The sequence below is a fragment of the Anastrepha obliqua genome, chromosome 2 (genome assembly GCF_027943255.1).
Source record: "Anastrepha obliqua isolate idAnaObli1 chromosome 2, idAnaObli1_1.0, whole genome shotgun sequence".
NCBI lineage: Eukaryota > Metazoa > Arthropoda > Insecta > Diptera > Tephritidae > Anastrepha > Anastrepha obliqua.
Genome location: NC_072893.1, coordinates 54552813 through 54573791, shown reverse-complemented (window position 1 = coordinate 54573791; position 20979 = coordinate 54552813). Strand labels below are relative to the sequence as shown.

General features: G+C 35.3%; 1 protein-coding gene across 1 annotated transcript; it reads left to right on the top strand.

Moving 5' to 3' along the window:
* Window positions 1–12953: 12953 nt before the first annotated feature.
* Window positions 12954–19370, top strand: LOC129238157 (mediator of RNA polymerase II transcription subunit 15-like). Its single transcript, XM_054873193.1, has 3 exons — window positions 12954–13068; window positions 18441–18979; window positions 19050–19370. Exons 1-3 carry the CDS (start codon window positions 12954–12956, stop codon window positions 19368–19370), a joined length of 975 nt encoding a protein of 324 aa, XP_054729168.1.
* The last annotated feature ends 1609 nt before the right edge of the window (window positions 19371–20979 follow it).

Genomic DNA, 20979 nt, shown 5'->3' with positions numbered 1-20979 from the left:
TAAAAACTTGTTGAATTTTTCTAAACTCTGTTAAAAACTTGAAAGTTTTATTATAAAGGGTGTTTTTTTTAGAGGTTAGGTTTTCAAGTTGGCACTACTTTTTTCGTAGATGGTCTTTTTGACAGCTGTCACTTGATTTATGCTCAGTTTGGTTTGCCATTTCATAATGAATAGACTAACACCTGAACAACGTTTGCAAATCGTGCAAATTTATTACGAAAATAATGGTTCGGTTCGCGCGACGCATCGAAGAAAATTTTGTTCAGCGATGAAGCTCACTTTTGGTTGAATGGGTATGTCAATAAGCAAAATTGTCGCATTTGGAGTGAACATAATCCACAAGCCACTGCTGAGACGCCGTTACATCCTCATCCAAAGTCACTGTTTGGTGTGCTCTATGGGCAGAGGGAATCATTGGTCCATATTTCTTTAAAAATGAAGCCGGCCATAATGTTACAGTCAATGGAGAGCGCAATAGAGCCATGCTTAATGACTTTTTCGTGCCTGAATTGGACGATGTTGATGTGGACGACCTTTGGTTCCAACAAGACGGCGCTACATGCCATACAGCCAACGCAACAATCGATTTATTGAAGGAAACTTTTGGTGAGCGCATTATCTCGCGCCGTGGACCTGTGGCGTGGCCTCCAAGATCGTGCGATATAACACCGCTGGACTATTTCTTGTGGGGCTATGTGAAGTCGCTTGTCTACGCAGATAAGCCCGAGACGCTTGACGTCTTGGAAGAGAATATTTGGCGCGCTATTGCTGACATACGGCCCCAATTGCTGCAAAAAGTGGTCGAAAATTGGGCCTCTCGGCTGGAATTTATTCGAGCCAGCCGCGGCGGCCACTTGCCCGAAATCATTTTTAAAACATAATGGCAAACCCTTATCTTTATAATAAAGCTAAATTCTTGGCCATAACATTAAATTATATACGTTTTATTTCATCTTGAAAACCTAACCTCTAAAAAAACACCCTTTATGATTTTGGTTAAAACATGTACAAAATTAAAAAAAAACACTTTAAATATTTCAAAAAAATCTCCAGGCACTTAGCTTTGTTCGACGGAGTATATTTCTAAACGCTTTTTGTATTTTTGAAATAATAAAATATATTGAATAAATTACAAATCTTTGCTTCCTTTAAAATCCCTTTTTCCTTTATATAATATAAACTGATAATCTTGTTATGAAAATATTTGGTTTTTCTTCAAGGATGTTCAAGCATAAATTTTAACTTAATTTTCTGTAATTTTTCAGGTCAGTCTAACAGACACAATTTAGTAGAACATGGATACATTTGTCGAGTGAAATCTGTCCCTTTATCAATTTCAATCGAGTTTCTAAATTATTATTAAATTTCATTCTGTAAAAAAAAGTACAGGGAATTGTTCAATAAAACGCAAACAAATTTTTTAATCGTCAAAATATATTTTGTCGCCTTCAAAATAGGCTCCATTCGAAACAATACACTTAGGCCAACGATTTGTGCAGTCTTCAAAGCACCTTCTAAATGCGTTCGAAGATATCTTCTTCAGCTCCTGCAGTGAATTCTTCTTAAGGACCTCTATCGACTCAAAGCGGCGTCCGCGGAGTGGCAATTTAAGTTTTGGGAGACGAAAAAAGTCACAGTGGGCTAAATCCGGTGAATACGGTGGTTGTTCGATGATATTTGTCGAGTTTTTGATCAAAAAAGTGTTCACAATATGAGGCTTGTGAGACGGTGCGTTATCATGCTGCAAGATCTATGAATTTTTTCCACAATTTGGGCCGTTTCCTACGCACATTCTCTCTTAAAAGTCACATAACTTCCAAATAATAATCTTTATTTACCGTAGAACCATTTGAAACAAATTGCGAGTGCACAACACCATGATAATCAAAGAAAACGAGTAGCCAGACTTTCACTTTTGACCGACTTTGTTGTGGTTTTTTGGGTTTTGGCTCATGTGGATAGCGCCATTCAGCCGCCTGTTGACTGGTTTGCATGTCAAACTCATATACCTACATCTCATCACCTGTTATGATTGGGTCCGAATTCACTTGCTCAAGCATGTCTTCAGCCACCTTCTTCCGATGAATTTTTTTAAAGAAATTCAACTCTCTTGGAACGAGTCGAGTAGCCATGCATCTCATGTCCAATTGATGGTGTAAAATGTTGCGAATAGATTCGTGAGACACGCTAAGGTCACGAGCTACCTCCCTCAAACTTAAATGATTGCTTTCCAGACCCATTTCCTTGACTTTGTTGACGTTTTCAACCGTTGAAGACGTTGATGGGCGACCAGATCGGGGCAAATCTTCGACTTCTCGGCAAAAGCCTTATACCACTCGTAGAGCCGTGTTTTTTTATAAATCACACTCGTCATAGGCTTTTTGCAACATTTTCAACGATTCGGCACACGAAATTCCGTACAAAAACACAAAATTTAAGACAAATTCTTTGTTTGACATTTTTAACCACAGTGAAAATCGCAGAGTACACCTACGGTTGACTGATATAATTAAATGCCAAAAACAAGCTAATTGGCAGATCACCCGCAATTCTTAATCTATACATCAAAGGTTATCGTCGTTCGTGGCAGTTTTTTTTATATTGGAGGTTGAATTAGTTTTAAAGGTTTTTTTTCGAAGATTTGGGGCTTTATTGTGAAAAAACGGTACAAAATATTTTATTTGCAGTATTGGCCATCGCTAGCTACAACTTTCGCCCATCTTTCGGGCAATTTCCGGATGCCGTTTCTCGAAAATTCTGGCCGCTGCTTGGCTATCCATGACTCAACCCATATTTTGGTAGCCTCGTACGAGGAGAACCGCTGGTCCGCCAAATCGAGACTCATATGCCGGAACAAATGATAATCGGAGGGAGCTATGTCCAAGGTATTTTTTGACAGGTTGAGCAACATGCGGCCGAGCGTTGTCATGTTGCAAAATAACCTTGTCGTGCCTTTTTACCGTTTCCGGCCGTTTTTTTTTCAATGCCCGGCTTAAACGCATCAATTGCAGTCGGTAACGATCCCCCGTGATTGTTTCGCCCGGTTGGAGCAGCTCAAAATATACGACGCCGACCTGATCCCACCAAATGCAGAGCATGATTTTCTTGCCGTGAATATTCTGCTTGGCCGTCGACGTTGATGCGTGGCCGGGCAAACCCCATGATTTTTTGCGTTTTGGGTTATCGTAGTGGATTCATTTTTCGTCGCCAGTCACCACCCGATGCAAAAAACCCTTCCGATTTTGTCGCTCGATCAGCAATTCGCACGTAAAAAATCGCCGTTCGACGTCGCGCAGCTTCAACTCGTACGGGACCCAATGTCCTTGCTTTTGGATCATTCCCATCGCTTTTAGACGCTTGCAAACGGTTGATTTATCAACGCCCAATGATTCAGCAAGCTCTTCTTGGATTTGGCACGAGTCCTCGTTTACCAATACCCCAATTCCGCGTCCTCGAACTTTTTGGGCTGGCCAAGACGCTCCTTGTCTTCGGTGTGAAAATCACCACTTTTGAATCGTCGAAACCAGTACTCACATATTGAAATCGACGGAGTATGGTCTGGGTAGGCCTCCTTCAGCAATTCACGGGCTTGGGCTGTATTTTTTTTCAAATTGAAGCAGAAAAGCAAAGCTTCCCGCAAATTGCGTTTCGACGGCACGAAAGTTGACATACTCGGAGCACGAAAACACTGCGTTGTTTATACTTCAGCGAAATGACAGATACTGATAAACAAAGCCTAGGGATGAGGCTTTGTCATGAATATATATTCAGTATTGCCAACGCGATAAAGTGATAAATAGCGCCATCTGTGTGTCACCTTTAAAACTAATTCAACCTCCTATTTTTTTTTAGAAAATGGTGCAGGTTTGAAAAATGAGTTTGTGTTTTTAACCTTTTTTTTGTTTTCGAAGGGCTTGAAAAAATATTAATTTTTGGAATTTTCAAAAACGGCTATGTACGATTGTAGCCAATACATGTAAAAATTAAAAAAAAAAATCCGTTCATAAGTCTTCGAGAAATCGAGAAGTCGTGTTCAGAAAAGTCGTTTTGAGAAAAAATGCGTTTAAAGTTTTCATTGGCCGTTGCTGCCTGCGTTGTTACCTGCACTTATTGTATTGGGTATAACTTCGTCAATTTTCAAGGATTTAAGTTAAAATTTTTTTGACACATTTTTGAATATATCTTCTTTAAGAAAATGCAAAAAAAAAAAATCGATTTTTTTTAAATCACAATGGTGTTCCCCCTTAATAATTATTATTATTTTTTAATTATGATTATTTGGATAATGATTATTTTCTATGTTCTATAAATTGAATTATTTTCCGTGGCCTCCACTTGATTTGCGTGAGCGAAAAAATAATTCGTTAACCAATGTAAGCGTAATAAAATAAAATTTTGCTTTTAATAACCCCACAAAGCCAACATCAAAGAGCGTTGCCTTATAATCAACTATCCTAATACGCCAACCCTCCAACAAGTGGAACTCTTACGAATGCCTTATTCAGCACATTCTTGTAGTTCTCTCTCGCAAAACGCTTTCAATACTCTCTGTGAGTTAAGTCTCGTTAACATTTGGTCTAAAAATGTTGACAAAATCGAAATTGCCAGTTCTGCTCAAGTTAAAGCACCAAATAATATTTATATTAACCCTAAGCGGGTAATCCTTTTCGATTCGACGGGCATTGTTTTTCTTATTACATTTTTCTCTCCGTTCGTATGTCACATCGGACTCTCTTTTCCTTCTTGGTAACGTTTATTATTATGAAAAGAAAAGTGACAAACGTGTATGCTACATTTTCCATACAGAAAACAGAAAATAAAAAGGAGTACGTCGATATGAAGAAGTTTAGTTTTGAAAGATGCAAAATAACATTACTTTTTAAGGGTTAACATAAAAGTGAAAGCGAATATAAAAGTTTACATGTATATGACTCGAGAAATAATTTTAAGCATAGTTTAAGAGCGTGAAAAATTACTGTAAAAAAACTGTTATGCACGTATTTATACGACTCATATCCACGCCATGGCCAACTGCTACTTATATACTTACATACTCCCGTACGTAAAACTCCCTCTAACATTTTTATTCTGCCATCCGACAGCTTACTGCTTCTTAGCCTTTCGCTATTTTGCACCCGATTTGATGACGTTTGTGCCTTTGCTGTTATGACTGCTGCAATTGTTGTTGCGCTCATATGTAGCAGTTATGAAGTGACCCTGCGGAAAAGGCCTGCAAAAGTGAAACAAATTTTTGGTTCAGCACTACTTGGTATCGTTTGGGCAATGGTGAACTATTTCACGTTACAGTCAGTGCTGGTTAGAGTCGCGCAGGAATATTTTTTTTTTTTTTCACATACAATACAAGTGCCTTATTGTTTCATAATAAAATTACAAAATAAATTATATTAATAATTGTATAGTTTAGATTAGACAGGCCACGCTTGGAAAACAATTCACTTGGTGACTGTAGATGTTTATTGAGGTAGCCAGGATGGAATTTCGCAGTCCTATCCCTACACATGCATAAACCTTCCCGATGGTTTGACGAATACAATAAGTGCCTGCAGCTGGATAGTAACTAAACAGGTTCTGGAAAATGTGGATGTGCGGTATATTCACGCAAGAAGTGTGGAATTGTCTCTACTTCTCTACATCTCTTCAACCCCTATAGTAGTCGTTATGCCGTGCTGCTTACCCGACTATCATGTATGGCTATTAGGGCGGGTCGATTTAAAAATCGCTCATTGCTCTGTGAAAATCGTATTCTAGGGATCAAAATAAGAAACTTTGCCGAAGGAACCATACCTCTAAAACGAATTCTGATGTCCCCCAATTTGGGTCGAACGAAAAATCCCACTTTGACCCATTTAGAGTGCTCCAATCGAGTCCAAATGTATGACCGACCCCCATTAACTTTGGACGGCCGATCCACCCATGCCAGTGGCACACCCCCTGGAACTCCCCTGGGGGGTTCCCTATACAATCATTTCAAAATATCACCATTTTTGGCCTTTACATGAGAAAAGAAACTAAAAAGTTCGACCCAAATTGGGGGACATCAGAATTCGTTTTAGAGGTATGGTTCCTTTGGCAAAGTTTCTTATTTTGATCCCTAAAATATGATTTTCACAGAGCAATGGGCGATTTTTTTGCCTTCCAACAAAAGACACTAAAATTTCGACCCAAATTGGAGGACATCAGAATTCGTTTTAGAGGTATGGTTCCTTCGGCAAAGTTTCTTATTTTGATCCCTAGAATATGATTTTCACAGAGCAATGGGCGATTTTTTTGCCTCCCCACAAATCGACGCGGCCTAATGCCTATGTATGGTAATAAAGTGTACCGTTAGTATTACAGTGAAAAGCCCTATTTCCATTTTTGAGAGACGCACTAAGTTCCTTACTCATCGTTTGCCGAATGTAGCTGTTTCAACTACATATTTACATAAATAAAAATATCAAGCAAAAAATGTGTTTGCTTATCTCAAGCATGACACCTAGTATCTTCTGAATAATACGCCAACGTTCTAATCAATCGACTATTGCAGCAACTTCATAAGAGCGAGTTAAATTACTTTACTTGTGTATTTCCCTACAGGGTACGAGTGCTTCTCCCAATGTCACATGCACTCGCATAATCCCTTTTGGGTGCCATATATTCGCTTTAGACTTCTCTTCCTACCGCTGCATTTGCGTTGTAGGTATGAATGTTTTGCATATTGTTATGATTTTTATTGCGTGGATTCGCAGAAAGCAACTTTGTGTTTTTGTTTTTTGTACTTTACTTTTTTGATTTCACCAAAGTGTTCGCTTTTCCTGTTATTTTTTGTAATCACAGTTATGCAGTCGTAGTTGCTGCTGCTGCCGGAAGCTCTACACAGTTACACCCACGCCAAGGTCGCTGTGATGGCAACATGCGTGTCAACGAGAGAGGCGACTAACAATGCAAGAACAACCAAAACCATAGTGTATACATACATACATACACATACAAATAAATTACTACACTACATGCATTGAGGTATAGCAGGTGCTGTTTGCTTGGTTTTGGCAACAACACTAGTTATGTTATTGCACTCGCATTCGCCTTCAGGCGTTTGTAACATCTTTTTTTCTGTGGTTGTTGTTTTAGCTGCATTTACCATTACTTTATTTCTTATTATTTTTTTTATTCTATTATAGAGATATGCAAATTATGTATTAGCACCTTTCGCCCGAAGCGCTTTTCGCGATGCTAAACGAAATTGCATTAGAACTTCGCAAAAACAAGCTGTAAAGATGGAACGTGTGGGTGGCGACGATGGCAAACTTTTACCCAGCAAATGGCAACGTGTGAAAATTACAGGTGCTAAGTGCTTTTGATGTTATGTTGCGATTTCATTTCCCAATGGGAAAATTGCAGAAAGCATAAGGGCTTGGGGGTAGTCAGGATTTAAAAAGAAATTCGATTTTTTTTTTTTGCTTTTTCTTAAAGTATAATATCTTAACGATAACACTCGAGAAGAAGAATGCTACGTACTATAGGCAATAGCAAAGCGATATTTTGGAAGCTGCTATGACAGTTGAAGGAATAGATGACACAGTGTAAGTAATTAAATAATTCGTACAATTCCACATAAATCGATAGCAAAACTTTAAATGCGTTTTTCTCAAAACTATGTTTTTTGAACTGGTGATCACTGTAACTTAAAAACAGCTTGGTAGATTTCAATAAAATTTATACTGCTTTTGAAAAACATAAAAAACTCGTGTCTAATCGAAGAATTTTTTTTTCAAAAATTTCGATTTTTTTAAACCATTAATTGTCGGTTTTTTCTCGAAAATCTGAAAAATATTTTCTGAGACCGCCATATTGTTAATTTAAAAAAAGCTTCGATCAAGCAGAAGGCTATCTACAAGGGACTTCTAGAGACACGGGCGCCATACAAACAGCGATAACTTTTACAATTAATTATTTATTATTATTTTTTTGAAATTTTGCTAAAGTCAAGTCAAGTGATGTATTAATACCATGTTTTTATTTTTGTAAAATAAAGCAACTAACTAGCAAAAAAAATTATTGAAAATCATCATTTTTTCGGGCCTCTGACTACCCCTAACACCATAAATAAAAAAATGTAAATACTAATATAAAAAAAATCGGGTTTATCGGGTTTAAAAATATGAGCATAGAAATATTATTTTCCACCTAGGTGTTGCAACTCAAAATCCATTAGTAATATGGAAAAAAGTACTCAAATCAGACGCCCTCAATTCTAGGTTTGCACTTAAGCACAATAGACCACATCAGAGGTCGAGTCTATTATGGCAAAACAATAATAATAATTATTACCATTTTCATATTACTTTCGAACTTGTTGTCTCATATTTATTAAGAAATAAATGCATTTCCTTCGAAATTTCTAATTAAAGACTCCGTTGCAAAAAACACAAATCTATACAACTTTTTTCGATTGATTTCTTTTATAATGCAACTACATTTTTTTTCTTTTGCATAGTCAGCCTGGAAATTAATATCAAAAGTTGTGGCACAAAAGCTCTTCAAATTACGAGTAAGTTAGAAGCGTGGCAAGTTGCAATTTATTGGGAAAATGCACAAAGGCCCGAAAAAAAATGTAGCAAATTTACGGGCGGGGCAAAAAGGTTATAAAAGTTGAATGAAAACAATTATTTAAGAACTTTTTTGGATCATCTAAAAAATTAACACAGAATTTCTTTATTTATTTAATCTATGAAACAATAATTTCTTACAGAAATTATACTTCACAATTATATTGAGTTGGGGAATAAGTTCGTAGCGTTTTTATATATTTTTTTTATTTTAGAATGATTTGTTTGCTGTGTGTCAAAAAGTAATATTCATTCGATAAAACCCTTTCTCCTCCACAAAACTATGTTAATTGTATTTTTGAAGTATTTAATTTTTATTAGTATCGAGGCTTAGATTTGGAATACCCAGGAGGTAAAAATCAACATTTTGACGTCGATAACACGTCCCACAGCAGAAGACCTCTGAAGAAGAACAGTCGCCAAACCAGTTGTGAATTGGCGAAAAAAATTAACTACCATCATAAGGGATTTACCAAAAAATTGGGAACCTAGGTGTCATACAAGCTCGTCAAAAATAAGAAAGAAAGTCGCCTTCAAACTGCTTCTCAGCATCTCGACCGCCATCGAGTAACACTCGTCCATAAACAGCGCTTTTTGTACCGAATCGTACCTGAAGATGAGAAATGGTACCTTTACATCAGTATGAAACAAAGAAAGGAGTGGGTGGCGCCTAGAGTCAAGCCGGCTCTTCATCCAAAGAAGATCATGATATGTGTTTAGTGGGTCTGGGAGGGCTTGGTGCACTCGAAAAGAATGACATGGTCAACAAGGAGCTCTACATTGCCCAGCTACACCACGTGAATGGGGCTATTCGACTGAAAAGACCCGAGTGACATGGTCAAACCATACTTCTTCACGAAAACTCCAGTTGCCCCATGTTGCACCAGTCGTCAAAGTCGCACTCGAAGAGCTCGAGCAGGAGGTCCTTCAGCATCCGCCGTATTCTCCGGGCCTTGCACCGATCGATTATATGAAAGTATAAGATGCGATGCTATTCTATCAATGTAGAACTGGTGGAAAGGACGCCAGATTATTTTAGCATACTCCAGATACGAGCCAAGAAGAGAGGTATAAAAAAGGCTTATTGTTAGTCATACCGCATGGATATCTGACTACATATATTCGATTATGATTCGCACAATTATCGTGAACTACGACATTTTCAACCTAAGAAGCCCCTGTAAACGCCTTTGAGCTATCATTTGCCCGATGAACGCTGCAACCAGCCGACCTTGTTATTATTATTATAATTAAATAAAAAATGCTCACTTACAACTCTTACGTAGAACCGCAACAATGCACATGCAAAGCGAAAATATGAGTACTCCAAGCCATACATCGCGCATTTGTTGTTTATGTTCATGTAGATTCATGCGATAAAATGCAACCTAAAAATATATCATGCGATAATTGCTGGTGGTCGCAGAGAAAGAGAAAAGTACCATCCGTGTTGGAGATGCCGATTAGCACGAGCAAGAAATGCCTGCCGCAATTCGTTGAACTCGCCCAAAATCCTAGCCCCTGCCTTTACTGCGCCAGTCGAGCAGTACGTGAGAGAACATTCATTTTTCAACCTTACTTACCAACTTACCAACTTCGACTAAGCAGCAATAAAATTGGTTAGTTTGTCCTAGTTTCGTGTTTCGTTTTGATCGTTTGTTTTATTGCCGTTATACCTTTTTTAGTTGTGTTAAAACAAATCTACAATTTGTTATCAAAATTTGACAGTCACTCCTAAAAGCTCTGGTCAAAGGCATGCTTCGCCCTACTTCCATATTTTCGCGCTGGGTTGCCTCTCTTTTTATTGACTTATATTTTTTATTTTGTTTATATTTTGAAGGGAAATTTTAAAGTGAGGGAGTCTTAGTTATTACAGTAAAATAGTAATGTATGAGTGCATTCTTATTACAACTGAGTATATACATGCATACATACTCGGGATGCCAATCCTGATGACCCGATGTTTTTTAACTATCGAAAACATCTTGATATGACTCGTGGTATATTTTTTTTTTTCGAAGTTTAAGTGTAGTTTTTTCTAAATAATATTGATCAAAATTATAATATTATTTTTGGCTACTTTTGCTACCATATTTTAAATGTAAAATAGAATATTAAAAAAAATAAAATAGTAATAATAAAAATATTTTTTTAATTAAGTATAATACATAAATACATACATATATATGTGTACATACATATCTGTACATAACTAATACTTCTAAAGAACAAAACAAAGTAATCCTTTTTTCACAAACCCAAATATTTTCAGCGATTATTTTTTGCTTCTGTATGTAACTCAATGCATAAAAAAACCAATGAAAAAGGTAAGAAAATAAAAATTTATTCCTGCGATACTTAAAAATGATTTATAAATTTGGTGCATTTGCCACATATTTCCATACAAATGCATCTAAATACATAGGGGTATAGTCAGACCGTGGAGCCCAACCGAAGGCATAACCTTTTTTTCTCCTGTTCGAGGTTTGTTTAAAAGGTTATATCCATAAATGGATGGAAAATTAAATTTGAAAACCCAAGTCGTTTCCGTCCAAATTCGAAAAAGGTTTGGCCAGATCTGGGTGTCCAATGGAAGGTTTATTCTGAAAATTGCAGCAGGGAGGCCAAAAGCACTTACTAGGCAGAGTTTAAGGCATAGGTTTTCTTACTGATCGTTGTAGGGTAATGAATGACTAGATGCATTGTCATCTCCACGGTTGTAGCCGCACTAGCGATAATTGTTGATCCCGGGACTCGTCGAAGAATAAAAGACAAAACAAAACATTTTTTTTTTTTTTTGTTGTGGTGGTGAGGTTGGGTTTAAAATGCCTTCGCATTTACAGCGATCGTCGTCTACTGCGACGAGTGTCGATCCACTAAAACGGTGCCTCCATTCTCCTCTGCTACCACCAGCTAGTACCGCATCGAATACTTTCAGAGCCGGAGCCGGAGCGCTTGTCTACATTCGGATGACATGACTTAGCCAACGTAGCCACTGGATCTTTATTCGCTGCGCTATGTCTATGTCGTCGTAAAGCTCATACAGCTCATCATTCCATCGTTCCAAAAATCTTCCGCAGAATCTTTGTCTCAAACACTCCAACCGTCGCTTCATCGGATATTGTCATCGTCCACGTTTCTGCGCCATACGTTAGGACGGGCATGATGAGAGCCTTATAGAGTATTAGTTTTGTTCGTCGAGAGATAACTTTACTACTCGTTTGCCTACTCAGTCCAAAGTAGCACTTGTTGGCAAGAGAGATTCCAGGCTGACATTGTTATCGGTGCTAATGTTGGTTCCTAAATAAACGAAGCCTTTTACAAGCTCGAAATCATAACTGTCAACAGTGACGTGGATGCCGATATGCGACTGTTTGTTTGATGACAGAAAGTACTTCATTTTGTCCTCGTTCACCACCAGACCCATTCGCTTTGCTTCTTTATCCAGTTTGGAGAAGGCAGAACTTCAAGCGCGGTTGTTAAGGCGAGGATGTCAATATCATCGGCATACGCCAACAATTGTACACTCTTATAAAATATTGTCATAACATATATACCATTTCATACCATTTATCTATATTTGTATAAGTATCGTCGTCCAATTGCCTTTTGCCTCTTTTTTTCATTTCTCTTTTCTAATTTTATTATTATTATTTGTTTGGAACTGCTCAAGACATGCGCCAGTATTCGATATTTTATATCGAAAAATTTCAGTGAGTCAAAAAAAGTTTGTATTATTGTAAATTAAAATATTTTCTTAATACTTAAGACGGTTCTTCCAGGAGTAGATAAGTATTCGGCACCTTATGAGTTGATCATTTAGTACATATATATACATACATACACACATACATACACACGACAGAAATGGAAGGCTTTATACTTTTGGAATATTGAACTTTCATTATTAATTTTAATACATATACACAGACATACATATACAAAATTAGCCATAATTTCATTATTCTCAAAAAATTCTGAAAACAACTGTTCAAATCTAAATGAAGTCAATATTTGGTTAAACGGCTACACGCTACTAACTGCATAGCATAAAGCCAGAAAACATTGAAAGTGAAACCATGCGGATGGCTTCTATTCGTCGCTGAAACTGACTGTAGGGCCCGTTGGTAAACATTCCAACGTTTTTGCCTCAAATCGAATGGCGATCGCCGCAATGTTTTATTTTGAATGCCGAATCTCAAGCCAACACCGAAATTGCGACAGTTTAAGGCACAAAGTCGAGGTGTCATTATCTATTTCTGTAAACGCGGATCGAACTAGAATTTTCAAATTTGCATAAAATACATATATTTCTTATATTCTATTATACATTAAAAAAAAATAATGCATGTCAAGTCCGCAAATTTCGCGCGCAGCTTCGCCGCTTTGCTGCTGTTGCAAACGCTTTTGCCACAAGGAGCAGACACTAAGCCAGTTGCTGGCGTAAAGAGCTTACTCGGTGGGTTCGAGAGCCAAATTGGGTGTTGAAATGTTTTTCATGCTTATATCCTTGCAGAAAATATTTTATTCAAAGTTAACGCAATTTAATTTACTTAAATGCAGTTTATGTAATTTTTTGAAACGCGTCTATAGTAAAAATTAATCACTATTAGCGACTATTAGACCAGGAATATTTTTCAACATAAATATTTATGAAAAGCATTACTTTATACTCGTACCAACAAGTCTAAAAAGCTTATTGAATTATTACGAGATACAAAGTTGCGCTTTATAAAATAAAAAATAATAATAGAATCTCCTAGCTGATATATCAAATATACAGTTTTTATTAAAATTTAAAATTATTATTATTCCTGTTTTGCTTAAAAAATATTTAGTACAAATATTGATGACTTAAGAGTGTTCATCCCGAAACGGCAACTAACAATGACTTTGTGAATAGTGGCAAAAGATAACTGTCTCGATTCCGGCATAAAACTTGTCTCGTCATTCCATTTATATTTATTCATTTTTTCATCAGTTAAAGTACAACTCAAATAGATTACTAATACTAATGCTTAAATATAATATTGTATATTGTAAGCAATTAGCCACAATTCAAAAAGTGTATCTCCAGACTAAGTTTTGACTTGAGAGTCTCTCTTGAGTTAGATAATATATCTAAATTATTGCATAATTGGTTAGACTGCCTTATACAACGAGCAAGCGGTTCATTTCGACTAAAATTGGTCTTGTGATAAGGTGAATGGAACATATTGCTAAATCTAAGTTAACGAGTGGGACAATTAAAAAGTATTAGCTCCAGCAAGAAGTGACATTTGATATGGTTCGTAACTATATCCCTTATAAACATTACCGATGAAGTTTTTCTCCGCATTTCTAAAGTTGGCAATGCTAACAAAAGACATATAATTTTATATGTAGGCCAACTGCAAGGCCAACTAAGTGAATGAATAGCAAATCTAGTGAAACGTTTCTGAACCTTCTCAATTCTTAAAGATGAACCCATATAGAATGGATTCCAAATAATGCTACAATATTCGTGGTTTTATCTCACAAGAGAAAAATACAAATTCTTCAGCTTAAAAATATCCTGGAACTCCCTTGAATTCCTTATTACAAAGCCAAGCATAGTTTATATGTTTAGAAAACGACATTTTCGATGTAAATATGACCCCCCAAGTCATTCTTTTCATACATTTTTGGAATTGGAAGTGTCCAACTTGTAATCCAAATTAATCTTTGGGTCTACTGAAGGAAATGTGCTGGCATATACCAGCATTATGAGGTAGGCAGTTATCATTACACCAAGCTTCCAATCTTGTTAAGTCTTCTTGAAGTCTTATGCAGTCAGTTACGTCCTCTATCCGACTGTAAATTTTCAGGTCATCTGCATACATCAGACAACGTGATGTCTCAAAAACGTCTGGAATGTCATTAACAACTATTAAGAACAATAGTGCCCCAAGATGGCTAACTCCAGGTACGGCATCAGATTTTATGTTATTTATTCCATCGAATTGAGTTCTATCTGTTAGATAAGATGCAAGCCACTTAAGAAAGCTAGGATGAAGACCGATTGAACCCAGCTCTTTAAGTAGGATACTATGGCTCACTCTATCGAACGCTTTCGAAGAATCGGTGAATATGACATCGCATTGATGGTTTAAGACAAAATTTGCGAATAACCCTAAATCCGTAAAATTAGATCTACTCTTAAGAAAGCCGTGCTGATTAGGCGATATGAGATAAGAGATTTGAAAGAAAACTAAATATTGAACTGACTTTTCAAAAAGTTTAGGTATGCAAGAGATTTTGCAGATAGGGCAATGATTTTGGACATCCGTCTTGCTTCCAGACTTATGCATCGGTATGATAAAAGATGTTTTCCAATTATGTAAAAATTCACCAGAAGCTAGCGATTTATTGCAGATAATTGTTAATGGTTTTGTTAACGATGTAGCACAGTTTTTTAATAATATAGAAGGGAGACCATCTTCTCCAGGAGGGGGGTCATTTACCAAGGTCGAAAGGCTCCTGAGTACATCATTAAATGAGAGCTGGAAACCTTTATTTGTTTTAGAGATATTAAAAGAGATATTTTCGATTCCGGCTTTAGATTGGCAAACATAAACAGATCGAAAAAAATCTGCAAAAAGGTTACTAATTTTATGAATCTCCGACAACGTTTCCCCCAAATAATGCATTATAATAATACTATTTTCCTGGATACCACTCCCTACTTTGGAAATACAGTTCTGATTGTATATGTACATATATTTATGTGTATACATCAGAGCACCTAAACGTGCAAAATTACTTTTTTTCACTCCCTGCCCATTTTTGGATAGGTCACGTGCTAAAAATAAGATGTGTATTAAAATATAATTCACTCTCAAAATATATTCCCACTTCTTGATTTAAATAATTAAAAAAGGTCTGAACGTCAAAAATATCTATGAAAGAAATATTCCTCACTTAAGGAGTCCTGGTGGTCTAGATCTCGAAAATATAAGGTATTTTCAGGAATTTTTTTTACATTAAAAAAAATGAAAAACGATATTCAAAATTTTTATGCTTGTTATTTAACTTCTTTTACATACAAAAATGAAAAAAATTGTGTTTAATTTTAATAGTTTTAAAAATACCGCAGAAAATAATCCTCCCTATAAATTGGACCTGGATGGCGTTGTCCATTTTGGCTCTTCTATTTATCTGAAACACAAAAACCAAAAAAACTGTTAACCAATATGACTGTAGCTATGTGCCGCAATTAGAATAAAAAATAAATAAATTTCACAAAATGGCGCGGTTTTGAATTTGACACTCTAAAAATCGGGTTTTTTTCAGTTACAAATACGAAATAATTAAAATAATAATATGATTATAGTACGAGCAATAGCCATTGATGTTGTGAACAACATATTAAAATTTAAGGTTTTTTTTTTTTTGACAACACCAGGCCGAAAAAGTCGTTTCGAGATAAATCAGTTTAAAGTTTCAGGTACAGGAGCGCGCGGACCGCTCTCTACCTAGTTGATGGGCTGTACAAGATATAATATGAAAATTTCACAGTATATTCTTAAAATACTATACTTTCGAAAAACAAAATATCAATTTTTTGAAATTTCTAGACCACCGGGTTCCCTTAATTCCAATTGAAAATACCTATTTACACTAATGGCCTAAAATTGATAGATTTAAAGCTGTCGAATGATAATTAACTGGGCCGCATTGACACCAATTGTTGAGCTTTTAAATCAATCCAACTTCACTATTTTCAACTAAAGAGAATTATTTTTGGCTTCCGATTTTATTTTTAAAACATAACTCATTCGAAAATGGGTGGGCAGCGACAAAAACAAAAAACTTTTACACGTCTCATATAAAGTGGCGCAAAATAGTCACTCAACTTTGTTTTTGAATAACTTTTTTATCAAATAAAAAAATATGATTTTGAGTAATGGAAATCTTTATTTTAACCGCTACGCGCTCCAATTCCTGAATGTTTGTATTCTGCAACTTTCTAGTTCACAAGCGTCATGTGATGAACGTATGACGACATTTCCGATAAGCGTAATTAATTTTGCGCCCCTTATACGTATATGATGGGCGTTTTAATGTGCGTATCTATGTATGTTTGTTATTTGATATCTGTTGCGTAAAGCTGAAATATACTTATTTTGGGTTAAGGCCACATATATCTATGTATGCATACAACAAATTATGCTATGTATTTTATTTAGTTTGTTTTATTTTATTTTATTTTACTTCTTTACTTTATTTTCATTTCTTTTTCTTTTATTTTGCTTAATTTAACTGTATTTTATTTTGATTCAATCAATTGATTTATTTCTTTTACTATTTTATTTATTCTGTTTTATTTTACTTTTTTATTTAATTTATTTTTTTATTTTTACTTCATTTTCGTTTTGATTTATTTTGCATAATCTAAGTAATTTTGTTTCTTGTAAGTAGTTTGCTTTACGTTTTAATTTTATTTTATTTCTTTTTTCCATTTCATTTTCTTTTAATTTATTTTGCTTAATTTAAATGTATTTTATTTCTTTTATTTATTTTAGTTTATTTTATTTCGCTTTATTTTATTTTATTTAATTTAACTTCAATTTATTTTATTTTGCTTTAATTTATTTTATTTCACTTTATTTTACTTTATTTAATTTTGTCCAATTTAACTGCTTAAATTTACTCCTTTACTTATTTTCTTGGTTTTATTTTATTTTATTTTATTTTATTTTATTTTATTTTATTTTATTTTATTTTATTTTATTTTATTTTATTTTATTTTATTTTATTTTATTTTATTTTATTTTATTTTATTTCATTTTATTTTATTTTATTTTATTTTATTTTATTTTATTTTATTTTACTTTATTTTATTTTATTTTATTTTATTTTATTTTATTTTATTTTATTTTATTTTATTTTATTTTATTTTATTTTATTTTATTTTATTTTATTTTATTTTATTTTATTTTATTTTATTTTATTTTATTTTATTTTATTTTATTTTATTTTATTTTATTTTATTTTATTTTATTTTATTTTATTTTATTTTATTTTAATATATTTTATTTTATTTTATTTTATTTGAGCTTAATCCATCTCGGCTATTGCCGGAGATTACACATCCCGGATAAAATTTTCAAGGGATTGAGCTCTGGTGGAGCGTAGTCCAAGTTCTACGCCCATGCGATTACTATTGCTTAAATATTTAAAAATCTACGAACTATTGCACATGTGCCCAGTATGGTCGACTTCTGTATGTCTTCTAAGAGGTGTTGGCAGTCATACTTCTTCAAGTTTTTTATTAAATGCTTAGGCACTAATCCAGTGGAAGATATAATTATTGGTATTATATTCACTTCCCTCGCTTTGTACATCCGTTTAAGTTCTATGGCCAAAGCTGCATACTTCGATACTTTGGTGGAGTATGTGCTTTGGATGTTGCGATTAAGGGGCACCGCTATATCGATTACTTCGATTGTTTTATTTATCTTGTCGAACAAAATAATGTCAGGTTTGTTGGCAGCTGCTGTTTGATCTGTGGATATAAATCTGTCCCAGTACAGTTTAAAACTCGCATTTTCCCATATTGGCTTTGGTTCATATTTAAAATACAAGACTTCTGCTTGTAAGAGACCGTGTTTTATCGCAAGTTGTTGGTGGAGGATCTTTGCTATATTGTTATGTCTCATGACATATTCACGGGGGGCAAGTACACTACATCCAGCAATTACAATACATGGTCGATTTTATTTTATTTTATTTTATTTTATTTTATTTTATTTTATTTTACTTTATTTTATTTTATTTTATTTTATTTTATTTTATTTTAAACCAATGCAGGAGGCATGGCGATGGGAACGTTAGGTGGTATGGTTTTGCATCATGCCGTGGCTAAGCATATGCAGCATCAGACTCAACAACAGCAACCAATTGCATCACAACAACCTCAGCTATTATCATTACCACCTCAATCTCCAAATGTGGCTGAACATCAACCTAATCAATATGGACAGCCTCAATACCCATTGCTCCAAGCTCCACACCCAGCCGAACAAAATTCCGCTCAACTTGGACATCCACAATTTTCACAATCAGCAATTCAACAACCTCCTCAATCTGGGTATCCTCATCTCCTACAACCAGTGGTTCAACAACCTCCTCAACCTGGTCACGTTCAAGTCTCACAACCAGCCGAGCAACATCTTTCTGAATCTGTTCAACAACAACCTCAAGAAGTGCAATCACAACCTACAGGTGGTATACTAGATTCTCTTTTACAGATTAAGCGTCCTGTAGATCAACCGAATGCACCACAACAGCAACACCAAAACGCACCACAGAATCCAAACATGCAAACCGCTCCAGCGGCACCAGCTGAAGTAAGTTTCTTGTTCAAATACATGATTGTTGTTTTTCTTTTACCAATATTTCTAAAACATTTCATCCCAGCAATCTGCTCAACCCCATCCGGTAATAACACCAAATCAAGCACCACCTGCTCAAGACATCAATAAACAGCCAGCTCAGCCAACTGCATTGCATCCAGCAGTGGTACAACCAGCGACAGTTGGCGGCATTCCCATACAACCTGTTCAGCACGTCCAACCGCCTCAACCCATATATCCTGTGCATCCAGCTCAAGCTACTTCGCAAGTGATTGTTCCATCTAAGAAACCAGGTTACTTTGGCAAGTCTTCCGCAGACAAAATACCCCAAATTAATTTCTTCTTGATGGCAATGATGGCATTCCTAGTCATTTGGTGCAAGTAAAAGCTTTGTTGCCGGGAGAAAAGTAGGAGTATTGCTAGCATACGGCATCTATAGATGATGGTTCGGCGAACATGTGTACTTATCTATGCTTGCCCTAACTACTTCAATGTCTTCTCCTACACCGCGTTGCAAAATTGTAAGCACATCACTATTTTTTTGTAACGCAGTTCGTACTACAGCAAAAAAATAATATAAAATTTCAAACTTTGTACACAAGTTTTCAAAATATCATCAAAACTATGAACTTTTTAACCAGAATTTTTATAATTTTTCTAAACTTTAAGTATGCCGTTTTATAAACTGTTTAATTTTAGTGTATCAAATGGCAAGTTTCAAGTGACTAAAAATGTAGTGTCGTTGATTTTTGACTATTTTCCCCCCTTAGACGTCACAACTTTTCTATGATACAAAGTACATGCTCGAGTTTTTTTAATATATTATATATAGAAGAAAACCCCCAGCAACCTCAGTCAGAAAAATTCTCTTAAAAAGTATAAAGTTTTGATAGAATTTTGAAATTTTTTTACAAGGTTTGAAACTTTGTGTTACAGTCAAACTTCCATAGCTCGAACTTCTAAAACTGAACTTTTCTATAACCCAAACTAAATCGAGTATCAAAACGGCTTAGAGAGCAATATAAACTCCATTTTAGTCCCAGAACTTGAACATCTCTACCCGAACATTCTCTATAACTCGAGTGAGAATTGTGGCACATGTTTTTTTTTTTTGTAGCATGAACTGTATATTTATAAAAAATGTAGCTTTATCTATAGTTTCACAACGAGGCAGAAGAAATCGAAGGGTCGTAGAGCCAGTATATCATCGAACTATCACAGCGAATATCTACAAATGAACCATCATTATTCAATTTTCAAATAAATAAATGTTTTCAGTAATTAAAAAATTTGTTATGAGTATGTTTTAAAGGCCTTTTGGATATGTATTTACCCTCGACAGATAGCTGGTAAAAAAAAAGTCTAATTAGTTCGCTATAATCTTTTCTTATTTGTGGGTGAATGCCTATCTTTCCTGCGGACAAATACTGACACCATTCATATCTACTTTTGGGCACTTTTACTTTAAAAAGTTGGCTCATATATCCGCTCTGTCCGAGGAGTAGTCACACAAAAGCTCACGCGGCTCTGACGGCCATACGATTTGTTAACGTTGTTGAGGCGTAAGTCTTTCCATGATGAGATGTCAATGAGTACTGAAGAAAATTATGTATTTAATTTGGCAGTAGTCACGCGTGATCTGTCAAAAACACCCAATTAAAAAAGTGCCCCTAAACTGATCACCCTTTGTATGATGTTAAAATATAGAAATATAAGATCTTTCGCAGTTCGCTCCGCCTTTAGATGAAAAGCCTTGCCACTCAGCTTGGATCCCCGTTAAGCGATGCGCTAGTACTATGCTGAGCATATAGGCAAACGATAGGGATACACTTAGGCCTTTTCCAATGAACATATGGTGTCCAATTGTGGCTACCATGTCGAGTCTATAATTTGTCCACAGATTATTAGTGGCACAGATTTTACTTATTTTTCTATAGCCAAAAACATCCGTAGGGTCCTGCGTAACTAATATAGTTCAATATTTATCGAAACCA